Here is a 26,060-nt window from a genome sequence, read left to right as displayed (position 1 = left end):
ACACTGACATGCTACAAATAGTCAAATAATTTTTAATATTAAGAAAAACCATTTAAATAAATTACTCGAGTAAATACAAAATGCAGTTTTGCAATGATTATTTAATTTTTTAAGGGAAAAAAAGGTCTCCAAACTTACTTGGCCCTATGTGAAAAACAAATTGCCCACACTGCTGACCACAAAAAACACACAGTGATCTCATATTTCCTCCCCAAAAAACCTCTGAACACTGTTTTATGTACTTTTGAAATTCTTCCTATGGAACTGGAAAGAGTACTATAATCAATATTTACATATATAAAGCGATAGATACAGTGATTGCTTTAATTAAATAGTTTGAAAGAAATAAATGGTAAATGGCCTGTATTTATATAGCGCTTTTTACTAGTCCCTAAGGACCCCAAAGCGCTTTACATATCCAGTCATTCACCCATTCACGCACTGGTGATGGCAAGCTACGTTGTAGCCAAAGCCACCCTGGGGTGCACTGACAGAGGCGAGGCTGCCGGACACTGGCGCCACCAGGCCCTCTGACCACCACCAGTAGGCAACGGGTGAAGTGTCTTGCCCAAGGACACAACGACCAAGACTGTCAGAGCCAGGGCTCGAACCGGCAACCTTCCGATTACAAGGCGAACTCCCAACTCTTGAGCCACGATCGCCCCATAATTAAACGTATGAGTTTCTCTTTCCAGTATTACCTGATATGATATTCTATTATATTATATGATATACTACAGTATTGTTTGGACTGGTCATGTTGATGGCCGTGGAATTAAAACACGATGCTTTGATGTGTTTTAAGTGCATAAAGGCAAGCATAGGTTAAGTTGTTATAGGTGCACAGATGCTAAAAACAGGTCATTTTGTGGGTCATAAGAACCTTGAAGGACCTAATATGTATCTGTGGGTCAAGTTTGGTTGATCACATCCTGAGCTTGTAGGACAAGTTGGCAGACAGAGAAAGAAATACTTGTACAAAGATTTTAAATATTATAGTTCTTCAAACCAATTCCTGTTGCTGTGAGGAACAATTTGATGTTATGGAAAGATAACAGTGCTTTGGTGAGTGAGATAAAAATGCAAAACGCACAAAGGGATCTAGTCAAACTGAGCATTTAATGTAACATTACATAGTTATATAATAATTTCAGGGCAACAAATACTGCAAAGAACAAAATAAACACAATGCCACAGACTTTCAGACTGCATAGATGGCTCTCAGGATTCTTTTTTGTATCTAAATATCTTTAAACGCAGTGAATACAGTAAAACAAGTTATATAACCTAAAATACTGACTGGGCAATGCCACCTTTATTATCTATTGTTACTTCAATAAATCAATCCCCTTAACTAATTTTAAACAGCAACTATTAACTTCCTTCATTAGTTAAACAACACGCAAGTTTGATAAAGACATAAACATGTTGTACCTTTAGATCCAGCATCATGTATCTTAACTCTTTTTCTCTACAATAGACATGACAAGAGGTTATCTAAAATCAGACCTTGCTATTTGCTATATATATGTAATAGTAAATTTGCACGTCAGTATACAATAAGAGAAGAGAAAAGCTAAAAAAAAAAAATAAGCAAACAATACTGTAACTACTGTAAGTATTTCAGTTTTCTTGTTTCTACCATTTGTTAACAGGGAAACTGTAACGCTGATACAGTAAAAGGCTTTCTTCACTGTGTTACCTTAAAGTAGAAACATACACATGTAACCTAATGAATGCTAGGCTGGCCTGAGCTATGTAGAGCAGCCTCAGAATTATAACAATAAAGCCAGATATAAATATGTTGTAATTTTCAAATTCATGTTGAGGGTTTCAGTGCTTTCAAAAGTTCCACAAAGCATCTCATTCACAATTACAGCAGAAATACACTGAGAAACAGCCTGCTGTACTGCATTTCCTTTTAAATGATATAATGGATCAATAATCAGGAGCAGTAAGCTAAACAGTCACTTTTTGTAATGAGAAACACCAAACATAGTCTGACTCTAACTCCTAAACTTTTAACTGGGAACATTTCAATCCAATCACCTTGTGTCACACTGAACTGTGCACACTTTTGCTCCTCGCTAAACAAAATAAAATATCTCCAAACATCAGCTGGAGTTGTATGAAATTGTGATGGGTATTTCGCAACACTGTTACTGGATACTTTTACCTTTGGACTTTATTGCTTTTTTGTGTTGGTGTTGTTTGTTTGTTAAAGTTACAAAACAAATATTCATGAGCTGTCGCAAAGAAGACGTACAGTTGCATACAAATATTCAGGCGCACAGAGGAAAATGGCGTATAGTGTTACAATTAGAGATATTTTATTTAATACAGACACTGTGGCATATGCATGTCTTCTTGTAAAGGCTCATCTCTTTAGGAACTCTAGGCCTTCGAAGCCAGCCGAAGCAGCAAGTGGTATTAGTTTGCCAGCTGAAATTTGACCAGCTGATAAATACTGTGAACAGACTTGTAAAAAGAATTTATACGATGCAATATACGTATAATACGATACGATGGATATAAAGACATGAAGGCACTTCAAGCATGAAAATCTACTATTCCAAACCCTTATGTGTTTGAAAAGGAGCTGCAGGAAGGTTTTGCTGACACGTGGGTGAATGAGCATCATGCATCACTGAGACCTAATATGCCAACATGGTCCTGACGTGCACCCTCATCACAAAAGTCAACATCTACAGAAGTCATGTGGTGACTGGGTCAAGAAATCAAAACTGGGTTTTAGCAGCTATAGTCACCAAAGACGTGTTTGGAGACAAGGAGGAGAAGCTTTTGATATATCAGACCCCCACAACCAATCTGCAAGGGAGCGTGGGGGAAAAACAAATCATAAATCCCTTTTACAGTCCCCTCTAAAAATCCGCTGTGACTACGCCTTGTGTCAATGGAGCAGCCGAATGTAGTTTTCGATAAGTGGGACTTTTCCATCTGTGCTTAACGAATGAGTGTGTCATGACCCATTTGTGCCCACAGCTGATGGTTCTGCCTTATCTGTGTATCCCCTAAACAGGTTAATGCTTTTTATAAGGTCCTAACACTTATTATCAAATGTAAGCATTGAAGTATAAGATTGAGGTGTAATTAAATATTCCTGGTTTGTTTTAGTCTTGAAGGGAAAAACTGAAACTCTATATTGTATAATTTGCATATACAAACACTTAGTCGAACGAATGCAGCCTTAGATACCGTATCAAACTCGATGCATAAAAGAATCATTTCACATAATTGCTGCACACAAAATTATAAAATTATTGCCTGTGCAGATTTTCTGTGCGCTGTTTCTTTTACAGATAGTCTGGCAAACGTCTGGCTTCACACATGGACTTGCAAGAATACGGTTGCTCGCCCGTGTGTTTTTTTCATGTGAACCAACAGACTAGAACGACTTCTAAGACATTTCCCGCATGTTTTGCAAGAAAAGGGCTTCTCACCTGTGTGGATTCTGACATGAGCATCCAGTATTGATTTCTGATTAAATCTTTTACCACAGATGTTACAAGAAAATGGCTTCTCGCCCGTGTGAGTTCTTTTATGGACGTTCAGTATTGACGTCTGGTTAAATCTCTTTCCACAAATGTTGCAAGAATACGGCCTCTCGCCTGTGTGGATTCGTTTATGAACTTTCAGTATGGATGTCTGATTGAATCTTTTACCACAGATGTTGCAAGAATATGGCCTCACGCCCGTGTGGATTCGCAGGTGTCTGATTAATTTGGAATTAAATGGAAATGTTTTTCCACAAGTGTCACATTTGAAAGACTTTTTGCTTGCGTGTGCTTTACAGTAATTCATCAACATTGCAGGATTATGTATATGATTGACTTTGTGACTTATTTTCTGTGGTTTTGTCTCTGCATTTCCAGTTGACATACAATCCTCAGGCTCGTCTTCTTTGTCAGGGCTTTTAGATAAATAGGAACTGTGAGAAAAGAGCTGGTGGTTGGTATCTAGCTCTGCTTCCTCTGAGGTTTTAATAGATATTTTGACTAAGGACTGTTTTTCTGTTGCACTTACTAATTCACTCGGATTCAATCTCAAAGTCTGATCTTCAGTGTTGTCACCTTTCTCATAAGTAAGAGGCACAATGCAAGTATCAGTCTCCTGCTTCAGTACAAGATGCTCTCTGTCCTGACTAGTGCAGAGTTCTTCTTTAACCTCTTGATCCAACCTGGGGTTCCTCTCCTGGAAAATGGGCTGCTGGTCAGAGGCAAGAACCTCCTCCTCTTTACAGGCAAGTTGATGGGGGAGCTCTGGAGGGATAAGTGAAACAAACAAACAAACAAAAAGTTACACACTGACAGAAACTACACAGATTTTGCTACCCACCTAAAAAGTTCATAAATATTCCATATACTGGTGTGTGTAATCCAATCTCAGTAACAGAAAAAAAGTAAAATAAAGAAAACTACCCAATAAAACACGTTTGAGGTGGAAGGGATTTGATACAAATAAATAACATTGTAGTTGCCGCTCAATTTCATGTTGCCAAATCTGATATTTTAAACAATGTTGTAGAATAAACTTCAGATTTTCTTCCGCTTTGACTGATCAAAAAACTAAAAACATTTAAGAATTGAAAAAATTGCTTAGCAAACACCGACTCCCACTTTTTCTCTCACACTGATAAAGATTATAGACTGAGTTCGGTTCGACACGTGCTGTGGTAATAGAGGCACGTCCATATTCCCATCATCACAATCCTGTTGGGATAAAGAAAACAAACTAATAGGACTTTAAACGAACAGGATCTAATATAAGTCTAAAGCCTCTTTTATTTAACTGCAAATTATATCAAACGTGCAATTAAGGTGTTGCGGACCTATCCTGGGTAACTTCACCGCAGGTTTCCAGGCGATGTCCAGCAGCCTGCGCTGACGGCTGATCTCTTCTTCGTACTCGAGGATAGTTTTTTCAAAAGCGCTGAATATTTCTTCAGCAGCAGCAGCTAGTCGCTCGTTGAAAAACTGTCTAAAATGCTGAACTGAAGGCATTATTGCCTTGTTACATATATATTGTTCCCACGCACAAGTCGATGTTTACGCCACCAGCCCAGTTTCTGTGTTTACTTCCGCTCGGTGCCACACTTTAAGATCCGGCTTTGGAAGCGAGTTCACCCTTTCACTCCTTTCCCTCCCCCAGTAGTTGATCTATTCCAGTCGCTTTCACGGGGACTTTTAGTTATTTTTTCTGCGCTGCCGTAATTATATTATGTATCTTTAAGGCACTTGGCACGAGGTAGTTTCGTTTAAAATGTAACGGTGGAGATGCCTGAGCATCCACTCAAAGCAAATATCCCATCAGTAGTGCTCTTTCCGAGCATGAATTCATACTGCTGCTGTCTGATTGCCACTGATCTTTTCAGCCTTCCACGTTACTTCCACTGGCTCGTACAGTGTTCCGACACTGAAAGTCAGGCACTCTTCGTTCCGGCTTGACTTGTTTTCTTTTCATTTAGCAAGAAGGCTGTGCATCTACTATGTATGATCTTACTCTGCTTTTGGTATATAGTCTACTTTAAATATGACCAATATCCGTAGTACTAACATTAAATTCCAAAAAAATAAATGCTAACGCCCAAAAAAGTCTTTTCAAAGACTTTTGAAAGTCTTAACACAAAGCCCGTTCCTCTGCTTCCAGGGGGAAGTATTTCGAGACGGAACTACGTCCTGTAGCAAAGGCTAACTTACGCTAAGCTAACGAGGGGTAGTTGTTGTGGTGAAGGGGGATACGAGATAAACAAAGATAAAACTGTTACGTTTGGTTTTAGCTCCGATCTGGTTTCATCTCGGTTTCGGTATATGTTTGGTAACTTCCACAGAATCTAAATGGGTGCACACTACTGTGCCATTTGTAGACAAACAACATTCAACGGGAAGGGACACATTTTCGGAAAAACTCATCAAAGTAGACTCAGAGTGGTTCTCCTTAAATTCACAGAAAAGGTATGCAGATCATAGATTTTTTTTTTAACTGATATTTGATATTGAGAGTAGTCTGTGTTTTGTCCAGCATGATCAAACCCTGGTAGAAACGATAGAGGCAAACTGTTGTTAAAATCCTAGATTGAACTGTTTTCCTTCTGAGTAACATTAAAAACTATGATTCCCAAGTTGTGTAGCGAAATATTGTGAGTCCATTATCTTCTTTATTATATGTATATGATTTTAAGTCTACAGAACGGCCACCATGAGGTGCGTCAGTATTCATGATAATCATAACTTTAATACCACCAGCACGCCATGCGTAATGTCCCCTGCTTCTGATTAAGTAGCTTGAGATCATCCTTTAATATCTAATGGACGATACAACTTAAATAACTTTAAAGCATCATTATTATTATTATTATTATTATTATTATATTTTTCTGATTGTGTATTATATATTTTAACAATTTGTTTGTACTCGATATACAACATCTGTCTATATCATTATAATATTACTGTTATATTTCTATGAAATCAGACAGTAATATAGTCTGATTTATTATCATGTATATTACATATTTTTTTCTTTATCAGTAAGGATTCAGACTCGTTCCCTGAAACAATGTATTTGAACAAATATTTAAACAGTTCATGTATATATGTCCTCAAATACTGTAATGTGCATACTTGCATGGTATGTCTTTGCATGTCAGTAATTTTTGTCTGTTTCATTTGTATATACGCTGTAGTTGGAGATTTGCACATGTTAGTAGCAGTTGTTTGGGGATTTTCTTGTTATTTATTCCTGTCCTTTTTACCAGTGAAACAAATACATCCTCATTATAAAGTTGTTTTCAAGTCTTTTAGAGTTTTATCACATTATCTTGTATTTAGCCAATGCAGCCTTGATCTGAAACAACACAAAAACAACAGATAAACACTGACATACTGCCATTAGTAAATGTCATCTTATTTAGAGATGGGAGTCAACAAGGCCAATCTGAGCTGTTTAAACTTCCTCTGTGAACTACTGTCAGCTTTTCCTGAATCAGCTCTTTTAGTTCTTTTGTTTTGTAAACATATATATAAATGTATAACCCTATATAATTCAACAGCACCACAAACTACACTCTCCAAACTGATTATATATATATATTTTATTTTAATGAAAGTAATATTTAAATACAACAGTAGAGTTGTGTGAAACTGTTTTAGCTCCAATCAGAGTCTAACTTTGTCAGTTTTCTATGTCTGTTTCATCCACTGTCTCCCAGGTGAAGGAAGCTCGTCGAACACTTAAGAAACCCGAAGTAGAAAAGTTTGATTGCACCCAGCACAAGCAGACATTCTGGTGCTACTGCTGTGGGTGTGAAATTGAGAAAAACGTTACAGATGGCAACATGACTGTCCTTTATGGAGGCCTGTTAGAACACATGGCCACGTGAGTCTTACTTATAAGGTTTTATTCACTGTATTTTGTTTTGTCTGGAACCATTTTGATTGCTCAGATTGCTTCAATTTCCTTTGTTGTTTTAAAGCAATCCATGTCTGGAAAAGTGTTTTAACACAGTTTCAAAAAACAGTTTTGTTCATATAAACTGCATTTAAATGTGTATTACTTAACTGTCTGTGTATACACATACTGTTGTAAACAAGAAGGATAGGGTTAGTTGCTTACGTGTGATGAAACAGGAAAGATCCTTAAGTGGCTGATAAGACACAATCAGGAAGAAAACGCTGACGCCTGAATTACTGTTTCCATTTCTTCCTGTTTATGTGCCAACTTGCAAGTTGAGTTTTTAAAATATCTTTAAGATGTTTCCCAAACCTACACATGCAACAAAAATATGTAATATGTCCGGAGGTCACCAAGACCCATTTGACCACGAAAGATACATTTCTCAAACATTTGCTGAATTAATATAGTACACCCGCTTTATTTTTTCATATAAATTTATATGAGAGTGTATTTAAAGTTTTTCAACTATATTTGATTTCAGCCCAGAACACAGGAAGAATACACACAAGTTCTGGTGGGACAATAAAGCTGACCCGAAGTTTAGAGACAAAGTCATCGTCACAGAAGAGGAAACGGAAAGGTAGACCTACTGAGCCAAAAGAATTCAGACATTATTAAAGTTTGTTTGTAAAATTATTGACTGTTCTGTATTTTTCTTTAGGTTTAAAGCTGAGGTGGCAAAGGCATTGGAATCATTTGTGGAGAAGGAGGATGAATACATTAAACAGGTATTGTGACATTGTTTTTAAATGAACTCTACATATAGCGTGCTGTTTTTGGAGTAGTGAAGCACAGTATTGATAAATGCTAATATAGTTACATATATAGAGGTGAATTAAATTTTCAGTTCAATTTATTGCTAATTTAGCTAGCATCTCAACATCTGAAAGTCAGCTCTGAAATGCAGATGTAGTTACTTAGAGACTGTTTTCATCCATAGTTGTTTTTTCAGCATTATTAGTGTCTTAAAGAATGGTACATTATCCAGGTTTGAAATATTTTGTTGGTAATTATTTTTTGTTTTCTCTCTTTTTTTGTGACTGCAGCATGCTGAGCATATACGAGCCCAGGAAAAGCATCGCCAGGAGGTCTTACAGTCGCTTTTAGAGGTTTGTTTTCCAACGATGCAGTGGCAGTATCCATCACTGTGGCATTAACTGTTGTTTGTTTGCATGTAAGATTGCAAATTCCTTCAGCTAAATTCTTCAGCTAAATAATTGTAAGCTCCTGTTTAACTCTTAAAGAATAGTGTGGCTGGTTAACCTTTTGGTAAGAAGAAGGGCACGAGGTTTATGTTAACATTTTGGGTAATGTTGTGTGTAAGGATTGTGATGATAAAAGCTGAGATGAAACATGATTAGGTGTCAGACTTCCTCTGTGAACCACTGTTGGCTTTTCCTGAATCAATATCAGCGTGATGCAGAGCCTGAGTTGTTGAACGGACCCAACGGCACAGACTCGTCTGTAGAGAACTCTGTCAGGTAAACCATTGTCCCATCTGCAACACTGTAGCTATTCTACACTCTCACCAGTCTCACTTCAAATGACTTGTGTTTTTGTTTGGGGATCACCTTGTCCTTTGGGCAACAGCTCACAGTTTATGTGTCAAGGATCGGACCAGCAGGCGGGGAGCAGCTTTGTCGACTCGATGGGTGAAATGCCGTGGACTCCAGCAGGACACGGCCTGACATTCATAGGTTATCAGGTAGACTGGCAGCTTTTATTCAGAAAGTATTCCCTCATCTATACATTTATATATGCAATGTTATCTTATCATACAAATGCAATGACCTCACATGAACGCTTGTTTTCTCTCATACAGGATTCATCGAACAGTGGAAACGTTCATACAGGTATTGTGATGTATTTGAGGTGGTGGTGAAAAAAATACATATATGTGGTTGTGCAAAACAACTGCTTTTGAGAGATACGCAGAACTTTTACTGTTCCTACTATTTATAAAATGAATACATATAAATTCAGTATATATACTCACTGGGCACATTATTAGATTCTCATGCTAGTACCTTAATTCCTGGTAGAATAGATTCAACAAGGTCCTGGAAAGATTACTCAGACATTTTGGTCCATATTGACATGATATCTTGTGATCTTGTCCCCAAACTTGTACATCAGACATCTGCTTAGTCATATTGCACGATGGATTAAAAATAAGTGCTTAATGATGTTGACCTGACTGCAATGTGTATCAGTGGACAAACCTTGGTTTCTGTTAAGCTAATACATTGTTTACTGGTTTCCTGTTGTGTTTTTCAACCTTTCTGAAGCTTCTGCATGAAACTCTTTGGTCTGCTTGATGAAGCATTTTAACCTGTGTGTGCTGTAGGTGCTGTCCCTCCTTGGCTCCAAGATGATCCTGTAGAAGGGAGCTCCAGAACTGCTGCAGAGCCAGAGATTGGCCCATCACTCCACGAGTTCCTCAAACATAGTAAGGAGGATGCTATCATCAAATGACATGTAGCAGTGTCAAGCATTTGTTGCATCACTGTCATTTATAAGTAGCATTTTTGTAAACACTAGAGCTACAATCATGAAGCTGCTGTTGCTGGAGTTAGTCTGAGGAATTCAAAATAACATATCCACATAGACTTGTATAAAACCAGTTAAAAAAATCTCACTGTAATGGGAGTATAATGACATCTCTCTTTTGGCAGAGGAGCAAGAGAAGCTGAGGAAGCTTCCTCCGAACAGAGTGGGGGCCAACTTCGATCACAGCTCACATACAGACGCCAACTGGCTTCCTTCCTTTGGTAGAGTGTGGAACAGCGGTCGACGCTGGCAGTCCAGGTTAGTTGACAAAGCTCTTCATTGCACCTGGTTTCCATATATGGTGTTTTGGGACATGTTTGGGCAGAGGAATGACTACAGAGACAGGAGAAAATATCATTCACATATTTTCAGTGTTTTATGTTTGTCTGCACTGCCAGCCAGTAGGCCACATGATCATCAATGTGTCTAAAATCTATGGTACCAACAGTGTTTATATTTGTGTTAAATTTGCTTTCATGGGGATGAAATCATGCGATCACTTTTTAAATGTTAAAGATCTCATCAACACAAGGGAAATTTAGCCCTCCTGTTTAGATTCATACAGAAGACCATAATATTGTTTAATATCCACCGGATTCTTGTCTGCAAGAGGCTGATGCGTTAAACGTTTTAAAGTATGACAGTCACATGCCAAAATGACCGGTGATGTAGGAAAAGCTGAGCTTCAGTGGACGTCATCTTATCATTGTTGAATACTAACGCCATTTACTGCAAGTCAGACAATACTAAGTTTTGTTTCTGCATTTTGTATTTAGTGTGTAATTTTGTATTTTATCGCCTGGAAACTCAGGAAAGCTGCAAAAAAAGCCTGAAACAGTTTAGCACTTTACTGCTGAGCCAAATTTGTCTATATAGGTTTTTTTTTTCTGTTGTCCCTGGTGTTTGAGATTCAACTCAGTAAATTAGCTTCTCTTGTCAATGCATGTGAATATTTTTTTGTTTTTCCCACAACAGGCACCAGTTCAGGCAAGAGGAAGGGCAGAAGCACAGACAGAAGAGGAGGAGGGAACATGGCACAGAAGGGTCAAAGAAGATAAAAACAACTGATCAGCTGAACACTTAAAATTTAGCATGGCGTGTGAGAATAGAGAAGTGATAGTGATGTATATAGTGTGTGACTTGTTATTTATGGTTATACTGAGTGTTTAAGGAGCTGGACTGGAAATGTTTAGGTTGATAAGACACCTGTACATGCATGGCAGTACATGTAATTGTATTTAAACATCTTTACAAAAACCCAAATTTCAAGTATTGCTGTAAAGACATTAATTTTGTATTATAAATATTGGCTATTCTTTATTAAAGAAAAGTAAGCTCTGTTTCTTGTTTTATTTTTTAACAAAAAATAAGCTGCATGTTGCACTTATAGTATAAGTCAGGACATTGAAAGCAACTAGTGCTTATTTAATCAACTGTAAAGACTTTAATCAAGTCCTGGTTTCTGATCAGCAGTTTGCTTATGCTTAGATCTGAGGGCAATACGACTGTTACAGCAAGTAAACAGAAGGGGGCGCAAGGAGCTAAACTAAAAAGCACCTTTGTGTGCCAAGATAAAGCTAACACAGGCATGGTGCAGTTTGTCATTCTTAATGATATGGTTCTTTTCTGTCTTTATGTGACAGGAAAACGTATGTGATTAAATACTACTGTGCTTTTTGAAGCAATGCAACTGTGAAAAATAACAGCTGTTTTTACCAAATAATAAGGTTTCATTTCCTTTTTCAGAGAATGAATTACTGGAAAATGTTTGCAGACACCACATGCAAATTTTGTCGCTTTTGGATAAATATCTTTAAAAAAAATCTGTCATGACTCCACCTTTGTGGTCCCACGGCCAAAACTAAAAATAACCATGCACCAAAAATATTCTGTTAATGGGAAATTTCAAAAAGAAGTGGAACAAATGATTGATACAGCAGCACTTCCTCTTGCAATGCATTATAAATACACCAATATTAAATATCATTTTTATTAACGCAGAACAGAGAGCACTGTGACGGTTTCATAACATGAGTTGTTATGTGGTTACCACCATAATACCTATCAAGTGTACGCTGGGTCTGAGAGTAATATATGAACAATAAGAAATCTCTATTGTGTGCCTGTGCATAAAGTTCAGATAACTTTCAAAGAACATAGGAATGCTGATATGATACTCGGAAAAGGACATTTTCTCTTCGCCATACACAACGGGGAGTAATCCACTTTTCCTCAACACATGTGATTAGGTGGTATACGTTTTTTAAACTCATGCATTAATTATTTTTTGACAGATTAGAATTGTGTGGTAATTAAAATAAGAATAAATGACTCATTGACTGACTGATTTAGTAATTTTGAGTTTATTCAGAAACAGACACTGGGTTTATTACTAAGAGGTAAAGTACTAAGAAGTAACAGCCAAGAGCATTAAATTCAGTATCCTATATTCCAGGCACAGAGCTTAAACGCAGTCTTTTTTATCTTTTTAGGCTGCATCGTCGTCACAGCACAGTATAATCAGGCCCCAGTGTACTCTGGGTAGATGGGCGTGGAGTTCAGTGCAGCTGCAAGGCAATATGGGGATACGACATGTTGCTGAGCTATTCTTAGCTCTGTGACAACATGGCTATAGCTGATTTAGAGCAAATGGAAGGAAAAGAAGGGGGTTACCTATAGTACTGTGAATTTAACCAGTGCATAAATACAAAAATAACTAAATAAATTACCACGCATCCGTGACAGTAATTATTAAAGTCTTATTTTTTAATTTTAATTTCCTGTCATGTATTATTTTAAACATTAATCGATAAAGCAACTGTCGGAGCTATCCTTGGCACTGAAGACTAGGAGGGAAGAAAATGCACGTGTACTGGGCGGCTCTTGAAGTAATCCTTAGGCCAATCAGAGAACAGTATTTTTGAATAAATCTGCATAGTTTAAAAAACTACAAGTGATGATTGGTTAAGGGGAATCCAAGCGGCGAATCACTTAAATGACAGGCGCTCAGCTGGTGAATAAGCCCCGCCTTTGGTATTTTTACACGCAAACCCCGGAAATCCTGTTACTTAAAGGGACAGAGGAGGAATTTAAGGCAAAGGTTGAAACACCGAAAACAGCTGGGAGTGCACGAAAAAGACTGGCACAGAGAGGAAGGGAGGTAGCTTTGTTAGCTAACAAACTATTTGGACTATAGAGTGAGAGGACGAGATTAAGACTGCCCGAATATTTTACCTATTTGATATACGGTTAATGTTGCTAACCTCTTTTAGCTTCGAAGTCGATTTTCGGCCCATAACATCAGCTACCTAGAAACCGACAACGCAGCAGTCAACACGGCAGACAGATAGCAGAAAGGCCAAACTCCCAGACTACACGGACGTCACTTCAGACTGCCTGGCTGTGTTTGATGATCTGAGTCTATATTTTTCGTGAGGTGAGTAGACTTCGAAATCTTGAAATTTGGCTGGTTACCTTCCCTTTAATCTTCTGCATTGTGTGTACTTTAAAGGTAGGGGTGTGTTGAAGTGGGTTAAGTTACATCTTTTGCATTGTGATCATGCATAGAGATTCCTTATCACAATTGTGAGTCTGGCAGAAGAATGAGCGAAATCCAGCCTGAGCCAGCTGATGACCTGACAGTAGCTTGCATGAGATAGGGGGCGTTCCCCTGCTTTGTCTGCCTTCCTCACACTTTCTTTATGTGTGTACAGTCTGCACTGGTTGGGGACAAAGTGCTAGAATTTCCCAATGAAATCCCAATGCATAAATCAAAATTTATAGTGTGTGTGGCATTAAAATGGTTATGAGATAAAATGGTTAAGATTTTTTTTTTTTTTTTTTTTTTTAATTATTGTAACTGCACACTGTGCTCCTGGGATTGTGCATATGTGGGCCAGGCAAGAAGGAAGGATCAACCAGCAGCGGTATATCTGTGAGATTATGACTGTAGCTCAGCGGGTGGAGTGATGATGAACATTGTACAGCTAATAGGAGAGGGGATATAAGTGAGTGCAGTGGGTGTATTGTTCCCTTGGATTGCACTTGGGAGTTGCATTGCATCATGCATTGAAGAGAGTATTGATGATGGCACAGAACCTTTGTCACATGCATATGCAAAAAAAAAAAAAAAAGAAAAAAGAAGAAGAAATAAATGTAAAAAATCAATGAGTCCTATATTGCACTGTTAATATGCTAGCTGCAGTGCACCATCTCTCATTGTCCTGACAAGCAGAGCATGAAGGCAATGACATACACATTAGGCATTTGTGTGCAGTCTCACACTGTATCATCTATATAGCTCACGTGCATATGGGAAAACAGCAGCTGTCTTACATGTAGGTAAACTACAGATTTTTGCACACACATGCAGCACACACTGCAGCACCAAATACAGCTGCGGCTCATTCTTCTCCTTCTCTTGCTTGTCCATGCATTGCTCTGACAGCCACCCCCCACTATTCTGTCTGGGAGAAAGCAGTGGGCTTTTGTCCTCAGCTGAGTGTGACGTCATGCAGATCTTTGCTGTATCCAGCCCCGAAGGCAAGATGCATGTTGTTCAGCAGGCCTGGGTCTGGGCTTGTCCCATGCTTAAACACCTTTTACTTAAGTTCCCTCATGCCTAGGGCACACAAGGACAGTAAAAAAACACAAAATTAATTCAGTCTATTCAGGTGAAATAGAGAAACTTGGATAATCCTCTCACATTCCAAGAAAAGGAAGAGAGGGAGTGATCAAATACAAGAATGGATAAGTGTATCAACCTCCTTGCATGAAAAGAAAATAGCCAGAGGAAAACCCCCACCGTGTTGTTGGGGTTTTTTTCTGCTTCAAAATATATAACAACCAATACATTCAGCCAAATTAAATGAAATCAAATTGCATGTTTCTGTGCATACTAAGCAGGCAAGAACATTGAGTTAAGCAAGAGTAGGATCATGAGTAACAGTCTGTTTTCCGATGGTAGTTTGGAGGGCCACCAGTATCTATTTAAGCTAAGGGAATGAATGGTTCTGTCTGAAGAGAATAAAATAAAGTCCACAAAAACAACAATACAGACTTTTGCATACACTCTATCTTTGAGCAAATCAAAAATAACTTTTGTCTTATGGTGGTTTTCGTCTTTGATCGCGATTGTTCTTTAGCGTCTCTACCTGGCAGCAATTTGATTGTCTGTGTAAAAAGTGGGGGTGGCTATTAAAAGCTTTGAGCAGATGAAGGCTTGTTGATGAAGGCTTGTTGTCAACCCTCCAGTGTGTCTCGGCAGGATTTGATGTCAGAGATTACAGATGATTGTGTGGGTTAGATCGAGTACTCAGCACTGCTCTGGGGCTATATTGATCTCTAGTGTGTATGTGTGACTGAGTGTGCCCAAGCACGACTGTGCTTCTATCCTTATGGGAGCTAAATTATGTCTATTGAATAACAATAAACAAAAAATACTAGGCATAAATGGTTAGCTTTAAGAAAAGAGGAATACAACAAATAAATTTAGATAATAAGTATGCACAAGAATTTGATGTAACTTTTTGTACTAAACCACAGAAACCAGTGATCAGCTGACGGGAACAGTGTTTCTCATGCAGGGAGATTACACAGTTGGGTCTTTTGAATGGAGTTTTCTTTTCTGCAGTGCTACTTTGGGATTCTACTTAATATAATTAAAAAACAAAAAATCTATATGCAATGGACAAGATCAAAAACAAGGATGAAATCTCTGTGATCTCAGGTCGTCAGGTAGCACTGCACTGGTGGCACATATGACTTTGGAAATGACTGCATAGCCTTGGGAATACTTCTGACAACCACTATCAGTATAACATGATTCATCGCTACATCTGAAGTCACAATTCTACCATGCAAAAGAAAACAATAATAATAATACATTTGATTTAAAATCACCTTTCAAGACACCCAAGAACACTTAACAATAGAATAAAACACAGGAAAATGTCAAAACAAAGAACAATAAAAAAAATGTGCATAAACAAGATTTTCTCTGGGACTGACCTCATTTATAAGGGACTGACACAAAGTTTAAAACTATCCTGTGATTTTTATTAACCAAAGTATTCATTCTTTTTTAGAAGTCGGTCATTATTTTTCCCAAGGCTTAATAGGAGAGGCCACAGTTCAAAAGCCAGAGTCTGTAACAGTGTAGGAATCAATTAGTGCATATAGGCTATATTAGTGCATATAGCCTGGGTGAGTTGCACATCTGTGAAGGTACCATTAATGCCATCCATATATCTCTTTCAGGGAAGGCCTTCAGTATTGCATAAAGATGATGTACAACCTCACTCAGAATGAGGAAACATTTTTGCTTTTAAATGTACAGCAGCTGGGCTCCTCATTTCCCAAACATTTACAAAGTGTTGTAAAAAGAAGAATTAATGCAACAGAGTAGAGAAACATGCCTTTGCCCCAGCTTTGGAAATATCCTTACCTGACTTTGTCCAGAGAGCATGTGTAAAAAGGGCTTGGTACACACATTAACCAAACTTAGCTTCAATCTTACCATTAAAGGTCACACAGTCCTCCTAACAGTCTACCAGTAAGAGGAAGTGGTTAGTTCTCTTGCAATCATACAGTGTCCCTATGTTTCTATTACTGTAGTTTTCAGAATAATCGATGTGGAGGTTATTGAAGAAAATGCCAAAGAATTCCATGATCCTTGGAACAAGTTAGCAATGTTACAATGGTGGTCAAGGATAGTCAGAACTGTGACAGCTTTGCAATAATGAAGACTCAGGAATTATAAACAGGTGAAGTGTATATTAAATGTTGCTCAAGTTGCTCAAACAGCCTAAAAGTGTTCACATGTTCCAATTTGCCTTCTTGTCAATCTAAGATGTTACTTTTGATTCCTCTTGTAAAGGGAAGATACTGCGTATTATGCTGGAGTGGTTTGAATGACAGATCTAAGGTTTCATTTACACTGGAAGCAGTTTGCAGTGATATGGTAGAGCAAAGTGAATTACATTCCACAACTTCAAGTAACTATGAGTGAAATAACTGCTGGTGATCAATATTAAAAATAAATAAATAAATAAATAATCTCAAATACATGTATTTTTGTTAGAGCAGACACTGAAGCAGCTTGATATAAGTTAAGTATGTAACATCTTTTATAAATGACAGACGTATACACAATTCTGTGTATAAGTGTGTTATATGGGTTTTATATGGGCATTCTAAATAACTCTATGCAAATAGACAAACCAAAAATTATTGTTGCGGTATGTACAGCTCTAGAAGAAACATAATGATGCATTCTAAAACTACCTTAAATAGTTGTCAATTAACTTCACAAAAAGTCTGTTAAGCAATAATGGGAATTCAGGATACTCAGTAGGTTTTTCGACACATGTTGGAGAATTACACAGTTCAGTTTTTGGCTTAGGGTAAACTCAAACGAACTCCATGATGTTGAGATCAGTGCTTAGGCCTTATCCATCTGTTACAGAACACTTTGTTTTTCTTGTCACTGAACATAGTTTTTATGACACTGGCTGCAGATTGAATTTGGATAAAGTCACAAGCTTCCATGATGGTATTGCATCATCTAAAGTACTTGAAGCATTTGTAAATTACTCTAAGCTGTTCATCCCACATTGCTGCTTGCTTGCTTTACATCTTAGAGGCTCAACCAAGACAAGCTCAAACTTTTGTTCCTTCTGAGGAAAATATCTCCTAACCTAGACCTTTTCAAGACCATTGACAACACAATTGTGTTGCCAAGTTTGATAAGTGACCTAGGAATGACCGTGGTATTGATAGATTGTTATGCTCTGCAAATATTGGTGTGGCAGGCCACTCCTGTTGATGTATTTGCCTTCCTCCTCGCAATGGAGGTTGCTTAGGTGTCATCAGGCTTTCACAACTAATCTAGTAAAGTGTTGCCTTTTTGCTATTAAACCTCCCATGTTTCTCCATAGCACTTCTTTGTTCTTTACAAAGGCGTTCTGTTTCTGCCTATATCTAGTTTAAAACTCTAATGTTGCCAGGTCTCTCTTGGAAATGAGATTTTAAATCTCAATGAGATTTTTACCTGAATAAATAAAGGACTAATAAAAATGTTAACTTAAAAGGAAGCAAGGAAAACTGCTCCTTGTTACCACAAAGCTTATGTACTGTTCTGAGTTTTAACCATTTCACCCTCTTCTGTTCTCGGTCCAAGGTGGTGGAATGAGCTATTGGAATCAAAAGAGCTTTCACTGCAGGCAAAAATTCACCAATACTGACATTTTAAATCTTTTTCATTGTTGTATATGGCTCAAAGTGTCAAACTTGTCTTGATCTTTGACCCAAATATTATGAGGATTTAAATCGATGTTCTTCCACATAAGTAAAAAAGAAAGCTGCAAGGCACCAGTGAAACAGATTAATCATCTAAAACAGTCTGGCTGAGCTGGTCCTGTGCGGTATCGTTTTGAGCTGGTGGCTCCATCCCCAGTATCCTCTGAAACATGAGGTGAGGCAATACAAAGAAGAACTGATTGAATCAGGATAGGATCCTATCCTGTCATCTGCAGCCACTGCTGAGCCTCATGAGGGTCTGAAGGAGAATAATGGATTTTGTTGCTGCTGTAGCTTACCTGCTCCAAGGTTTGATCTGTTGTGCATTCAGAGATACTCTTCTGTGTGTACTGGTTGTTATTTGAGTTATTGTTGCCCTATTACCTTGAAGCAATCTCCTCTGACCTCTGACATGAACAACAAATTTGTACCCACTGCTAGTCATTAGATATTCTCGCTTTTTCATCATTCTTTGTAAACCGTAGATGTGGCTGTGCTTGAAAATCCCAGTAGAAAATAGTTTCTGAAATAACAGAACAGCCTGTCTGGCACGAACAGCATCACCATATTACGAGTCACTTAAATCACCTTCCTTTACCTTTCTGTTGCTCTATTTCAACTTTAACGGGTCATCTTGACCATGTCTTCATGCCCAACTGCCGTAAAATATGCTTATAAGATATTTACATTAACAAGTAGCTGAACAGCTATACCTAAAGAAGTGGCCAATGAGTTATCATTTAGCATTTATAAATAAGTCGCCTTGAACAAAACATCTAAATGCATTGTATTAATGTAGTCTTTTCATACACTCTAGAGTTAGTGAGTCTAGAATTAGTGAGTTAGACGTGTAATTCTGTGCATTATATTGGTCAGTTATGAGCTTTACATTTTGTTCTTACTGTGTTGCCATTACTCAAGGGAACAAGTGTAGCATCAAAGCCCTTCATGTATGCATAGTACATACTCCCATCTGTCTTGTGGATTCTGGGTATGTAGGACACGCCTGACTTACATGAAATTTTACACTAAATGGAAAAAAATGACTCCAAGGCAGCGACGCAGAGCCGATGTTTGCAGTATACCTGTATAGTATAATTGGAAGTAGGTAGGGTTTAATTTAAACAGTTTATTGTACATCACCTACCAAGTCTCAGGTCTTCCAACATTAAACAAATATCCACAATAGTGTATTTCTTACAGCCTTGAAAGCATTATAGCACTTTGTGTTGTTTGTATTTCTAAAATAGGCCTATAAGTGATTATCTCTGACTTTGTGTACTAATGGTTTGGTTGTGTTGGTATGCCATGAAACAAATGTTCTGTCTGTATGTGTGTATTACTGGCTCACCTTGCATGTTTCACCAGAGCAAGTGAAAAAGCCTTTTTGTTTTCTCCACACTGCATTGATAGTAGTTCTGAGCAGGATCCCTTCTGTGTATAGCCTGATGCAACAAGCAGCCACCAATTAGGCTGAAGTGGACACAGGAATTATAGCAAAGGAGAGAGCTGAGGAATGACGTGCAGTAAACTTGAGCCAGGAGTCAAACCGACGCAGCTTGTGACTTACTCAGCCATCAGGGTGCCTCTACTGTATGTTTGGTCAGTTTTCTATAGACACTCCTCTCCCACTGCCTGGTTTTCTTTGGCGATGGATAATGATCCTGATACAACTCTAATATGTCGCCATATTTTTACTTTGTGCCATAATATTCACAATATTTTTTTCCACTGCCCTGACTGCTTTATAATTCGAGTTAGAGTTTGTTTATTGGCCTGAGGAAAAAAAACATTTTGCTCATAGTTCTGCTCATTTCTGCTCTACCTACATATTGTGTTTTTACAAAAAAGAAATTTGCTGCTTGCTATTTATAACACCACAGACCCGATGTACGCAAATAGTCAATGTAAAATGGATTTACAAGTGTGTCAGTGTAGAGAGATTTTTTGGAACCAGATCATGTTTATTTTTAATTAAAGTATCTTAGGGTGGGTGTAGCCTAAAACAGAGAGCAACAGTTATAGTGCCAAAGCTTCTCATTATTAAGTTCTGCTTAATAACCGCAAGTGCTTGTGTGGATGTGTGTTAAATGGATCTCAGGATTAACCCTAGTCAGACGTCACTCTCTACTTTACACTGAAACATCACCAACATTTAAGTTGATGAGACGTCCTGTGAATGTGTGTCTACCAACATGCTGTTATGCTTCTGAATTCAACATTTTTCTCTACGTTTGTAAGCTTTGCTGCTTGTGTTTTCCTTTTTATTCTGCTGTTGATTACACACTTCCTGGAAAAGGTGGGTGTCAATGACCTCTAAGTGCCATCGTAATCTTCTCAGCCGTCCGCTTTGGTTAGTAACCAGTTATCTGTTGGATTAACTGGTTAAATAGTGACAGTATGATTGTTGGATGAACTACATGGTATTTGTCCCACCCCCCCTCCTTTCACTGCCCAGATGGTACTACCAGTCAGAATGGTGCAACACCACCATGCTGTGTGAATTTCCTAAGCACGAAAGGCAAAAAACGAATTTGTTCATACTGAAAGAGGATGGACAGGAAAAAAGTACCCGAAGGCTAGGAGGAGGAGGAGGAGACAGAAACACACAGTCACACACATACATATTTCCTGTCCTGTGTGAATAGGCAACATATTTCTCTGGAACATTCCATCCTCTGAGCTGACCTAGCCTGTCACCAAGACTCAGGGTGCCACACTCCTCCCCATCATATTTTCCCCATCCACTCGATTTCTTTCCTTTCATACTTTTTACATTATCTCACAGTAATATAATCAGAGTTCTGAAATGCGGTACGATTGATACACAGGGTATGGAAATTGGTTTTAAAATGCCAAACAAACCAACAAAGGGAACTAATGTTATTTCAGGAATGATGTATTTAGTCTATAGTTTATTTATTTTATTTGGGAAACTTACATTTTTTCTACATGCTCTGGATTTCAGTTCAGTTACTTTGAATGTAAAAAGTGGACACCTCGTTGAAGTGCCCAGTCTCATTAGTCCACTGATGTGTACAAAGATCATTAAGAATAAGAATGATCAACATACAGTATAGCTGTGTTAATGTCAATGCTTTAAAACTACTTGGGCAGATAAACATGGGTGTATTTTGTGAAATATCCTAAAGCGTTAATAAGCTTCTCAAGTTTTTGACCCACTGGCATTAAAAGACATGTTGCATCTTCCCTGCACTCATCAATGAGCTCTTTCTTATTGTGGGTTCTCTACTGTCAGTCTGGCCTGACTTTTACATGACAATACGTGACTTGAGTAAACAGACTGCCCCTGTACACATCTGTTTTTTTTGTTTTGTTTTTTTAATCCTGTTGCTTCCATCATCCTTTATTGTCATATTTACTTTTTGACGATAACAATTGTTTGGCAACATGTATAATCTGTAAACTGTATAATCGAACCATTGTGTTTAATTGGTCATATAGATCTAGCTCATTTGCTAGATCTATTTGCATAAATTCAATTGATTACCCTACAAACAGAGAAAGCACCTGTACCTGAACTTGCTATCTGTGGTAAAGTCTGCTGTGGAATTATAGCACTCAACTGAGCAGGTAAAAACCTCCTTCAAAAGTGCTTGTTGAAATAAGAGCTGAAACGTTTGAAAATAAGAAACCTATTATTGCCACTATGTATTTATAAACCTCTCTGCATTGAATCATCTTGTCTTCCTACCCTCACTCAAACTGGTCGTGGCAGATGGCCGCCCCTCCCAAGGCCTGGCTCTACTGGAGGTTTCTTCCTGAGTTTTTCCTTCCCACTGATGCCAAAGTGCTTGCTCATAGGAGGTCATATGATTGCTTGGGTTTTCTCTGTTGTGTCATCGTAGGGTCTACTTCACAGTATGAAAGCAGAGCTAATTGTATCTACATACCAATTAGGTCATTAGTTTTACTTTCCAGTTGCAAAATTTAATTCTTTAAGTTCTTAAATTCCTTAAAATGAGATGGTATTTAAAAAAAAAAAAAAAAAAAAAAAAAGTTTTAAATTGCTTTAAATGTACTTTCACATTTCACCAGAGGACAAAAAGTGTGATAGTAATTATCAGCCACCCTACAATATATTTACCTTATTTTACTCTTTACTGGCAGACATATTCATGTAATTGTTACAGTCAAATCAGAGGCATTGCATCATGAAGTTTGAGTGTATTTAAAGAAGTGAATCATCAACATGCACCGGTGTTTGTAATACCCTTGCAAATATTATTTGTAAATATTTTTTTTTAGCTTTATTGCTTCTTAACGGCTTTACTTCCACACACAGACATGGATATCAAAACAGGAAGGGGTCTGTGCGTCTTTAAACATGCTCATTATTGCAAAGGCACCATGCTTTCTCTTCACACATACACACTTTTTTCTACCACCCTTCCTGCACCTCTCCTTATTAATCCTTCCTTTTATTAAGTCCCAGTTTGAGTGAGAGAGTTAAGGAGCTTGTTTTAGATATTTTGGTTTAGAAACACCAATTATTTATTTTTACGTGTTGTTTGTTTGTTTTTTAATGCAGGTGATATGTATTGTAAATGTTGTTCCTGAGACTATATTACAAGCCATGTAACCTATAGAAACCCGTTTAATCCACAAAATGGAATAAACACAGCTGGTGTCACTTTGAGGGGCCTACAAAACAAGACGTGTCAAGCAGCATTTCTCATATCAAGGCTGAAAGTCCAGCCCCCTACGCTGCCATGTAGACATCAAAACAAACACTGCCATGCGCTCAAGTCAAAATTGCATCAGTGTGAGTTTTTGTTGGAATGTGAGTGTGTGTTTTCAATGCATCGTTTTCTTTGGCTCCACTCAATGCCATTGAATGGGGGAAGGTGTTCAGAGGGAAGACACACCCCTTTATCGCCAAATATGGAAAGCACCGTTCACTCTTAAAGGGACAGCAGCGTGTAGTTGTCTTCGTTTGTTTGCGTTGAAACTGAGAATCTTAAATAAAGTGCTATGTAGGAACATAAAATCCCATTATTAGATTTCTTTACCAGCTTTTCCGTGAAGAGTAGCAGACAAATCACCTGAATCTCATTTCAATCTTCAGTTGTCAGTTTGTCTTGCTCTGTTTCTTTTGCTTCCTCCTCCTCTGTCTACCTCCCTCCGCTCCTTCGCTCTCACCCCTATCCCCACATCTCTATATTTGGAGCTATGTGGCTGAAGACGTGTCTTGTTTTTCAAGCCTCCTCTCTGCTAACTTTTACTGTTCACACACTCAAAAAACCAAAAACAAACAAACCAAAAAAACAAGTGCAACCATACTATCACTCAGCCAAGGATCCACCTATGAATAAGTACATGTCAGTACATGGTCTATGAGGCAAAATGGTTAATCTTGTTAATGTAAACTAGGATGCTTGTCTGCAAGAGTGGTAGAGATTAATTTTGTATGCAAGTATATGCACATATTTATTCTGGTGGCAGGTAGGAACAAATCTTATGTGTGTGATAGAGATTTTTATTTTGTACGAGGATTTTTTTTTTTTTTTTTTTTTCAAGCATTAATCATTTGTTTAGGAGCCTTAACCTTAACCTTAACCTAATTTGTTAAAAGACACACCACAAAACCTATGCCCAGTCCACCCTCCTGTAAAACAGAGACAATACAGAAACTCAGCAGTAACTTGGCAGGAATAAATATCCCATCTTGTTTTGGAAACAGAAGAAGGATGTTACAGATGGAAACTGAGTTGGAGGTAGACATGCTGTAGATCAGGAGTCCTAGAGAGAAAATGACAGAAAGTGAATGAAATTTAAAGAGACAAGTAGCTGTCAGTATGTTGGTCTCGCATGTCTCAACCAGCGCACATCTGATAAAAAGTCAACCCAGTGTTCCAAAATAAAAAAAAAAATAAAGGATCTACAGGGAGGTGTGAGTGTGCATCTCCAGGAGCACTGGAGAAAGAAGTGTCCTAAATATGTGTTCAATATGCGCTTGCTTGACAGCCTCAAAGATGTATGTTGTGGACAACGTTCTGTGCAGTTTCCACCCACTGTATGCGTGCTTGTGTCAGTAATGCACCGTGCTGTGTGGACTTCAACAACACCAAACTGAAGTAGTTCTCGGGTAGTCGACATCCTGCTCCTTATTAGCTCACAGATGCTGCAATAGTCACACACACACACTCATAAGCACACAGCTGAGGGCTGCTCCTGGTCCTCTACTGATAAACTTTTTCACATTCACTTATTGCTATATCAGTCCCACCACAGATAAGCCTTCTGCTTTTTGCTGGCTGTAGTTCATGCCTGCCTTTAATGTTCCACAGAGGAGCATTATAAGAAATAGGGCAGCAGAGAAAGGGGGAGGGAGTGATTGCATAGTTACTAGCAGGTTTATTTTCAAAGACATTAACTTCTTTTATTAACTGTTATTCTTTAACCAATTCAAGCACACATGCACAACTTTACATGTGGTTGACTGTATAGAGAAACATGCTTGGAGATGACTTAGGTTTAATACACACTTTTCGCAAAGTGTTCTTAAGGCACTTTACTTCTGCAGAACAGTCAAAGCTTCAGCAGGTGGGCGGGCTTATGGATACTCACACCTCCTCCCTCTTTGCAATCCTTTCCTCCAGCCAATCAGGGCTTCAGCCACTACAGCTGACCCCCCTTCTGGTGAGCCAATCAGTTGGAAGCATCCCCCCCCCATTCCTCTCCCCTGTATGCCTTCACTGCTGAGTGAGCAAAGCATGCCTCGCTCTATCAGCTGAGAGGAAACCAACAGAAAGAAAAGCACACACACACAACAGAGAGGATAGGATAGCTAGAAAGCTTAAAAGGAGGGGCCTGAAAGTACATAGAGGAAGAGGAGAAGTGGGAGGTGAGAAGGGTCTGTAGCATGCCAAATCGCTTTTGTATTCAAGATACTTTGGAGGTGTGCGAATGAGAGGGAAAAAAACGGGAAAAGGGAGGACTCGAGAGAAAAGGCAAGGGAGGGAACCAGTGAGACAACGGGGCTGCGAGTTGTTGATGGGTTTTTCATTTGTGTATGTGTGACTGAGAGTGGAGAGAGGTAGACTGAAAGAAAACAGGATGCATAGGGAGTGGGATCATTAGTGCATGCAGAAAAACTACTTGTCTTTCTTTCGACATTACCTATTTAGACGGAAGGAAGCAAAGACAGACGAGAAGCCGGGGAGCTGAGACCAATAAGGCACCCTAATCTAGTAGAAACAGAAATACACAGAGAAGAGACAACAGAGTCGCCCCTCAAGAACACCTGATGAAATAGAGGAAGGAAGGAGAAAGACCCAGTGAGACAGCGAGATAATCTTTCTGCAAGGGTGAGTGCGACAAGTTCTCTTGGTGTCAAGTCAAGTGTACTAAAGCTGTTCCTGTTGATTGCTGTCATATTGTCAGCTGGGCTCGAATGACTCAAATGTCTCCTAAAATGGCCACATGAAAGGCAGGCAGACAGATAGGCAGAGGGAGGGAGAAACAGAAACAGACCCTGTGTCAAAAAGGCATTCTCAGCAACTATGTCACTGAGCCAGCTTAGTTCAGACTGCAATTACTCTTCAGTCAGAATGCTGTGTGTGTGTCAACTCTAATGCTTTCTCACTCTCGTTTATCAGTTTCACTGAACTTTACCTCTCTGTTGTGTTCTGTCTTTCTTTGCCACTTCCTGTCTTCTGCCTTTTGTTTAACATAAACACATTCACAGACTTAGTGAGCTGTCATTCCAGTCCCTT

At 38.5% G+C, this 26,060-nt stretch overlaps 3 protein-coding genes across 5 annotated transcripts in view; 2 read left to right on the top strand and 1 right to left on the bottom strand.

The window, feature by feature from the left end:
* Window positions 1-1,100: 1,100 nt before the first annotated feature.
* On the bottom strand, window positions 1,101-5,590 carry LOC116312296 (zinc finger protein 180-like). Its single transcript, XM_031729672.2, has 2 exons — window positions 4,850-5,590; window positions 1,101-4,280 (listed from the first exon to the last, which is right to left on the bottom strand). The coding sequence occupies exons 1-2, from the start codon at window positions 5,019-5,021 to the stop codon at window positions 3,343-3,345; spliced, it is 1,110 nt and encodes a 369-aa protein (XP_031585532.1). The 5' UTR covers window positions 5,022-5,590; the 3' UTR covers window positions 1,101-3,342.
* Window positions 5,591-5,716: 126 nt separating this feature from the next.
* On the top strand, window positions 5,717-11,363 carry cenatac (centrosomal AT-AC splicing factor). The gene is made up of 11 exons (XM_031729673.2): window positions 5,717-5,972; window positions 7,229-7,395; window positions 7,955-8,053; window positions 8,135-8,201; window positions 8,520-8,582; window positions 8,887-8,954; window positions 9,064-9,178; window positions 9,296-9,326; window positions 9,821-9,922; window positions 10,149-10,281; window positions 10,999-11,363. The coding sequence occupies exons 1-11, from the start codon at window positions 5,856-5,858 to the stop codon at window positions 11,105-11,107; spliced, it is 1,071 nt and encodes a 356-aa protein (XP_031585533.1). The 5' UTR covers window positions 5,717-5,855; the 3' UTR covers window positions 11,108-11,363.
* A 1,700-nt stretch (window positions 11,364-13,063) lies between these two features.
* The window catches only part of LOC116312298 (protein FAM214B), a 28,331-nt gene continuing 15,334 nt past the window's right edge, over window positions 13,064-26,060 (top strand). The window contains exons 1-3 of one of the 3 annotated variants that reach the window (XM_039620915.1): window positions 13,066-13,183; window positions 13,296-13,459; window positions 25,473-25,652. The gene's annotated coding sequence lies outside the window, so the exon portion shown is untranslated. Of the gene's footprint in view, window positions 13,460-25,472; window positions 25,653-26,060 lie in introns of all 3 variants that reach the window. The other 2 variants (XM_039620914.1, XM_039620913.1) reach the window with 2 other exon arrangements.

Source organism: Oreochromis aureus, linkage group 12 (assembly GCF_013358895.1).
Source record: "Oreochromis aureus strain Israel breed Guangdong linkage group 12, ZZ_aureus, whole genome shotgun sequence".
NCBI classification, from domain to species: domain Eukaryota; kingdom Metazoa; phylum Chordata; class Actinopteri; order Cichliformes; family Cichlidae; genus Oreochromis; species Oreochromis aureus.
This window is presented reverse-complemented; position numbering and strand designations above follow the sequence as displayed.